General features: G+C 47.2%; 1 protein-coding gene across 1 annotated transcript; it reads left to right on the top strand.

Annotated features, from left to right (window-relative positions):
- The first annotated feature begins 1,851 nt into the window (after positions 1 to 1,851).
- Positions 1,852 to 3,310, top strand: LOC136486340 (O-methyltransferase ZRP4-like). Its single transcript, XM_066483208.1, has 2 exons — positions 1,852 to 2,666; positions 2,861 to 3,310. The coding sequence occupies exons 1-2, from the start codon at positions 1,872 to 1,874 to the stop codon at positions 3,158 to 3,160; spliced, it is 1,095 nt and encodes a 364-aa protein (XP_066339305.1). The 5' UTR covers positions 1,852 to 1,871; the 3' UTR covers positions 3,161 to 3,310.
- The last annotated feature ends 4,521 nt before the right edge of the window (positions 3,311 to 7,831 follow it).

Below are 7,831 nucleotides of genomic sequence, written 5' to 3'. Positions count from 1 at the left end.
CTACTGCCAAAGATCTAAGACAAAATCCAGAAACCGGAAAGGTGCACGCCCATGTGCAAAATGGGTGCAGAGCCGGAAAGGACGAGATCCGGCATCCAAGCAAGAGGGGGCAGGGAGCTCTGCTGTGATATGTCCGGTTGTTCTTGACTCTTGGTCAGAACAGGGGACATTCATTCATGTTGCTTTCTCGATTTACACGTGAGTTGATGGGAAACCACTGATCGGTTTGGTTAGTTCACTGGTGCGATTTGCGACGTCAATCTGATGATCCATAGGTCCGACTAAGCGAAGGAAGAAATACCTGACGAGTGTGACTTCTTAAGCTGATTTCCATGGTATGTGTTAGCTGAGGTGATACGGATGGGCCACCGGTGACCGTATCTAGCTTTTCCACTTGCCAGGTATGGAAAAGCGAAAAATGGACAGATTTTGTCATAGTTTACTAAGCACGTGGTTCTGAGTACGTTGATCGATTCGTGTCATGCCTGCTGCTGCTAGAGAAAGTATATAGGCGAAATAAAAAAGATCGGTCAGGATGAGCCCTCTCTGATTTTCACTTTTTATAATTTACTGTAGAAACAACACATCAATTTTTACTCTATGTAATCAACACATTGAAGAGCCTAGTGGTTAAAGAAAGCCTTAATAGCACCTCATCTGCGGTGACTTCGTCAATATTGAGAATTTGCCGGATGGAAACTTAATTTCTTTCAAAAACAAACTAAACCAATTGATTCGACTAACAAAATAATTCTAGATCTAGATCTAATCATGGATCCAAACAATCACTATTCAGAAAAAACTAAATAATAGACCGTAAAAATCAAGACATGGCCACTAAACAAGGTTAGGATCTTATTTCCCAACTAAATTGAACCTAAGAGCTTCAAAGGTTTTATCCAATTTCATTTATAGTTGCCTCAAGCATGCAAAGAGAGAGAAAAGGAGAACCTAATTAATCAAGTAATCTAGTGCTAAACCTTTAAAAAGGTGTTAGAAATGGCATGTACTTACCTTCTATAGTCTCATCCTTCAAAGAAATCAAGAGCAAAACCGTCCTCATAAATTTGCAATTTTTGGAAAGTTGAAGCGTCGGCCCCTTGCTTTCTCGTGAGGCTACACAATTCTTTCCCAAGGAAAAAAGGGGGCTACTACACATATTGTCGATGGTTTATAGAGCAACTCTAAATTAGACTCGTCTCTGAAAATATTACTTTAGAGGCGGTCCACGGCTCGCCTCTGAAAATGTATTTCAAGCAACAACTGATTTGGTTGGAGCTGGTGGTGGGCTATATAAAGACAGCTGGTAATTCAGCCGCCTCTAGCAACAAAATAGGTGCCCCTACAAATTGAAACTGAAATTGGAAAGACTAGGAATGGGAAAGAAAATGGGATTCACGGGCTAACAAAAGCGAATCAATTCGAATGAAGCGTGTCGATAATGGCCGGGATCTGAAAACACAAAACTAGGACACCAACACATTGAACCAAGAACATGACTTCACTTGCCGAAGTAAGAAATACCTGCTGAGTGTGACATCTTAAGCTGGTTTTCGTGGTACGGTTTATTAGGTGTTGAGATGACACAGATTGGCCACCACTTGCCATATCTTGCTCACCAGTTATGGAAAAGCGAAAAGTGGACAGACTTTGTCATAGTTGTAATCCACTTCTTGTCTCAATTCAGGTGGTACGTAGATGTTTTGTACTAGTAATAGAGATCAAGGCAAAAGTACAGTTCTACGCTACTGTCAAACATAAGCGGTAAGCCTATATATAGAGATGTAGCTAGCCTAGTAGCCTACACGTTCTCCTATATATCCAACATAGCTATAACAAGCTAATAACAAAACAACCGACACCATTACGCCATGGGGTCCATCACGGAGCAACACAGCACCGATCAGCAGGCCTTGCTCGACGCTCAGCTCGAGCTCTGGCACATCACATTTGCCTTCATCAAGTCCATGGCGTTCAAGTCCGCCTTGCAGCTTGGCATCGCCGATGCCATCCATTGCCATGGCGGCACTGCCACCCTCACCCAGATAGCCACCAAGGCTGCGCTGCACCCGTCCAAGACACCAAACCTGCGCAGGCTCATGCGCGTCCTCACAGTCGCCGGCATCTTCAGCATCGCCAAGAACTCGTCTGACGACGACGGTGGTGACCACGTCTACGGCCTCACTCCGGCGTCTCGACTCCTTGTCGGCTCATCACAGAACCTGACTCCAACACTGAGCCTGATCCTTAACAACACCTTCGTGTCCCCGTTCCTTGATCTTGGCACGTGGTTCGAGCACGAGCTGCCGGCCACAGACCTGCCCCTCTTCGAGTTGTCCCATGGGAAGAACGTGTGGGACGTCTTCGGCCACGACCCGTCCATAAGCCATCTCTTCAACGCTGGCATGGTCGCGGACACCCGCTTCCTCATGGACATCGCCATCAAGGAGTGCGGCGGCGTCTTCCAGGGGATAAGCTCCCTGGTCGACGTTGGCGGAGGCCATGGTGCGGCGGCGCAGGCCATCTCTGTGGCGTTCCCTGACATAGAGTGCACCGTGCTGGATCTTCCACATGTCGTCGCCACTGCTCCCGCTTGCGCCGGGCTCAGTTTCGTTGCTGGTGACATGTTTCAGGCCATTCCACCAGCGAATGCTGTCTTCCTCAAGGTATATATATCTTCTACCTTGAGTGGCATGACTTCTAGAAACAGTACTAGAAACAGAAATTGATAGTTCATAGTTCATCCAGAACATATATAGGAAGTATTGGAGGTAGTTACTAGTAGTCTAGTATCTCTGATTTAATGTTAAGGAACCACTAACCAGGAATAACACTGCCTCTTGATTTCTTATTTCATCAGTGGATTATGCACGATTGGGGTGACTCTGAGTGTGTCACGATATTAAAGAACTGCAAGAAAGCTATACCACCACGAGATGCAGGCGGCAAGGTGATCATAGTAGATACCGTGGTTGGCGCAGGGCCTCCAAATCTTAAGAATAGAGAGACACAGGTCATGTCTGATCTCTTCTTCATGATTGTCAATGGCACTGAGAGAGATGAGCAAGAATGGAGGAATATCATCTTTGAAGCTGGTTTCAGTGACTACAAGATTATACCAGTTTTAGGTGTTCGATCAATCATCGAGCTCTACCCTTGAAATCCAGTTTCCTCAGCCTCACCTATCTGTTGAATGCTTTGATGTGTGGATCTGTGTTATTTTTTTCTTTATTAATAACAGTGTGGATGTGTGTTTAAATTCGTATATATGTACTCACTGAAAGATGGTATATATATGCATGTATGCAAGCGTTTGAACCATTATTGTGTCTCTAAACTCAAGGAGTTCATGGTTATGTTCAAATATCTGAGGAATAACAAGTGATCCGTGACCCCATGTTATTATTTGAGTCTTAGCACTACTGGAAACAGAGACTTTGCCGAGTGTAAATTTCTTTGCCGAGTGTCAAAAATCGGACACTCGGCAAAGATCTTCTTTGCCGAGTGCTGCACTCGGCAAAGAATTACACTCGGCAAAGATTTCTTTGCCGAGCGCCGGGCACTCGGCAAACACAGGCACTCGGCAAAGGACTTCTTTGCCGAGCGCCAAACTCTCGGCAAAATCTATACACTCGGCATAGGCTGCCCGTGAAACGGCGCCGTGCCACGTCCTTCTTTGCCGAGCGCCTGCGGTTAGGCACTCGGCAAAGATTTTTTTTTTAATTTCTTTGCCGAGTGCCCCAGATCTGGCGCTCGGCAAAGATTTTTTTTTATTTTTTTTAAATTCTTTGCCGAGCGTCTCAGATCTGGCGCTCGGCAAAGAAAATTTTTTTATTTTTAAAATACTTTGCCGAGTGCTCCCTGGACGGCACTCGGCAAAGATTTAAAATTTTTTTTTAATTATTTCTTTGCCGAGTGCTCCTGTGTATGCACTCGGCAAAGAGGAAAATTTAAAAAAAAATTAAAACATTCTTTGCCGAGTGCCTGAGGGCTGGCACTCGGCAAAGACACCCTTTGCCGAGTGCCATGCCCCGGCACTCGGCCAAGTTTTTTTGTTTTTTTTGTTTTTAGCCTCCAATTTTTTTGTGCAGACTTTTTAAAGCACCAGGAACTCCTAGTTACAATTTGAAGATTTTTTTGTGGCTTTTTGATATATTTAGTTACTTTATTTCGTTTACTTGAATTTTTCTGGAAATTAGAAATTTGAACTGCACGTGGTACGAATAATGGAGTTTAATGATTCGAAAATTGATAGTCATGTTAGTGTGTGTTATGAGAGGCCGTATCCAGGAACAGACCCGAAATTTCGGATATCTCGTTCACGAAACATGTCCGCGAAATTGCGTGTGAAGTGTTTATAAATTCTACAAAATGCAAACGAAGTCCTAAAAATCATGAAACTTGTTGAGATGTCGTGATATCATATGTGGAGGCTATGATAAAAATTTCAGAAGATTTCGTGCACGTTGTCACGTACGATGCTTACAAACCAGGACATCTCCACATGTGATATCTGATATCACATGTGGAGATGTCCTGGTTTGTAAGCATCGTACGTGACAACGTGCACGAAATCTTCTGAAATTTTTATCATAGCCTCCACATATGATATCACGACATCTCAACAAGTTTCATGATTTTTGGACTTCGTTTGCATTTTATAGAATTTATAAACACTTCACACGCAATTTCGCGGACATGTTTCGTGAACGAGATATCCGAAATTTTGGGTCCGTTCCTGGATACGGCCTCTCATAACACACACTAACATGACTATCAATTTTCGAATCATTAAACTCCATTATTCGTACCACGTGCAGTTCAAATTTCTAATTTCCAGAAAAATTCAAGTAAACGAAATAAAGTAACTAAATATAACAAAAAGCCACAAAAAAATCTTCAAATTGTTACTAGGAGTTCCTGGTGCTTTAAAAAGGCTGCACAAAAAAATTGGAGGCCAAAAACAAAAAAAACAAAAAAACTTTGCCGAGTGCCGGGGCATGGCACTCGGCAAAGGGTGTCTTTGCCGAGTGCCAGCCCTCAGGCACTCGGCAAAGAATGTTTTAATTTTTTTTTAAATTTTCCTCTTTGCCGAGTGCGTACACAGGAGCACTCGGCAAAGAAATAATTAAAAAAAAATTTAAATCTTTGCCGAGTGCCGTCCAGGGAGCACTCGGCAAAGTATTTTAAAAATAAAAAATTTTTCTTTGCCGAGCGCCAGATCTGAGACGCTCGGCAAAGAATTTAAAAAAAATAAAAAAAAAAATCTTTGCCGAGTGCCAGATCTGGGGCACTCGGCAAAGAAATTAAAAACAAAAAAAAAATCTTTGCCGAGTGCCTCCCTGATCCGGCACTCGGCAAAGCCGCGGACACCCGGTTTTTGACCGGCCGGGCAGTCACTGCCAGGCAAACCGCGCCAACGCCAGCCCGCCCCGCTCGCCCGCGCCAGGACAAGCGCGCTGCGAGCCGCCCGCCCCGGCACGCGTCGCACTGGCCGACCGAGCCGCACCCCTCGACCGCCTGCACTCGCAGCGGGGCCACGCGATGGTCCCGCGACCGACGCACCTACCGACTCGACCCTCGAGCGCGACACGGGAGCAGAAAGAGAGCCATGTGAGAAGAAGAGAAAGAGCAAGAAGGAGAAGAGAAAGGAAGAGGAAAAGAGCCAGACACGAGGCAAGCGAGCGCACAGAGAAGGCCCGGACGAAGAGGCTCCAGCGCGACAGAGTAGAAGGAAGCGACGTTGCACGCCGAGAAGCCCGGCCGAGCGCGCCTTGCCCTCGCTGCCCCGAGCCGGCGCTCCCGCGCCCGCCGTGCCCTCGGCGGCCCTGCCCTCGGCCAGCGCCGCCCCGCTGCTTCCGCCCTGCCGCGGCCGCGCCAGTTGCCCCGGCTAGGCCCATTCCCCCAGCCGCGCCCGCCCTCTGACCCCGGCCAGGCCCTGCCGCCCCGGCCGACAAGCCTTCTTTAAGGCTTGCCCTTGCCCCCCGGGCCTTCGCCCCGTGGACCACCCGCCCCGACGCCATCCGTGCTCGACCCATCCCTGACTCCGCCCGATCCCGACGCCGCCCGCCCCTACCCCCCGTTCGCCCGTCAGGTATGCCTTCTCACTTATTATTGTGGAGGTAGTGGTAGTTGTAGTAGTATTAGTTGTACTAGTGGCAGTATTAGTACAACTAGTGGTAGTATTAGTAGTAGAATTAGTGGTAGTAGTAGTAGTAGAAGTAGTGGTAGTAGTAGTACAAGTAGAGGTACTACTTGGATATATTCTTCTACATGGATTGATATCCAAACTACATGGCTTCTGTTGAGCCATATGTGCTTGTCGGCCATCGTGCCGTTGTTTTTTGCAGGTTTTGGAAACCTCACCGTGCAGGGGAGGTTCTGCCGATTTTTTTTGTAAATAACAGTATTTTGTTCCATTTTTGTAGAGAAGAGCCCGTCAGAGTTGAGTCGGAGTTCTCGCCACCGTGTCGGTCTGCCTGCACCGCGTCGTCTCGCCACTGCACCGACCCGCCACGGCCCCGCTAGCCTGACTCCATCGCCACCCTAGGTATAACCCCTCTTTTTATATCATTGTCGTAGATCGCGTAACCCAGTTAGGCGTCTCCCGTTCGAAAGAGATACGGTTGGAGGTATGCAGATCTTTGCATATCTATGACCGTATCTATTTCGGATTGTCCACGCTTTTTGGACAGCCCGCGGATGCGTAGATGGGTTAGTTTCCATGTTCTGCTCTAGTCCGAGACAGACTTTCGGCATCACCTCCCTGTTGTTCTCCGGATACACACTCTTCTTTGGTAGGACGTGTATCTGGAGAACAGCGGGGAGGTGCTGCCGAAATTCTGTCTCGGATAGGAGTAGAGCATGGAAACTAACCTCATCTACACATCTGCGGGTGGGATTAGGACCTATCCTCACCTATTAGACAGTAGGAACACCATGTACATGCAATTAATGGTTACATTACTCGCCGATACATATGTTAGAGGATGGATGACCGTCAGTGGATGTACACGGGCTGGAGAAGTCAGAGTGATTACACCACGGAATGGATGAACAAGACCGATGCTTTCTTGAACAGTGCATTTGGCAACGCTGCTAAAGGACATTGCCTAGTTTTGTGTCCCTGCAGCAAATGTGGAAACAGGAGAAGGGTAAACAAGGTGGAAATGGGTAAACATCTTGTGAAGAATGGATTTACGCCGGACTACACCCGGTGGGTCCACCATGGTGAAGCCCATCGTATGAGAGAGGAGGTGGTGAGACCACGGGTGGAGGCTTTTGATGCTGATGCCGGGGTAGCAGACATGTTAGATGACTTTCACCAAGGACAGTTCGATGAGGGACGTGAGAAGGAGGAGATGGAAGCAGCCGCACAGGCATTCTACGATATGATGGACTCGGCACAGAAACCCCTTCACGATCGGTCAACGGTGTCTCAACTGGATGCCATTGGACGCTTAATGGGGTTGAAGTCCGAGTTAAACTTAAGTCGACCTGGCTTCGATAAGATGTTGGCCGTGATTGGCACCTTGCTTCCGGAGGGCCACATTCTGCCGAAGAGCATGTACGAGTCACAGAAACTCCTTCGAGCACTTAAGATGCCGTATGAGCAGATACATGCTTGTCCGAAAGGGTGTCTCCTATTTAGGAAAGAACACGAGCATGCAAAGTTCTGTCCAAAGTGTAAATCCTCCAGGTACCTAGAGGTAGACTCTGATGATGGCCAGAAGAGGCAACTTACGATCCCCATGAAAATCCTACGGTACCTTCCGTTCCTACCGAGGATTCAACGGCTATACATGACCGAGGAATCCGCGAAACAGATGAC

This window comes from Miscanthus floridulus, chromosome 10 (assembly GCF_019320115.1).
Source record: "Miscanthus floridulus cultivar M001 chromosome 10, ASM1932011v1, whole genome shotgun sequence".
Lineage (NCBI taxonomy): Eukaryota > Viridiplantae > Streptophyta > Magnoliopsida > Poales > Poaceae > Miscanthus > Miscanthus floridulus.
The sequence above is the reverse complement of the archived record's forward strand: the minus strand, read 5'-3'. Positions and strand labels throughout refer to the sequence as shown.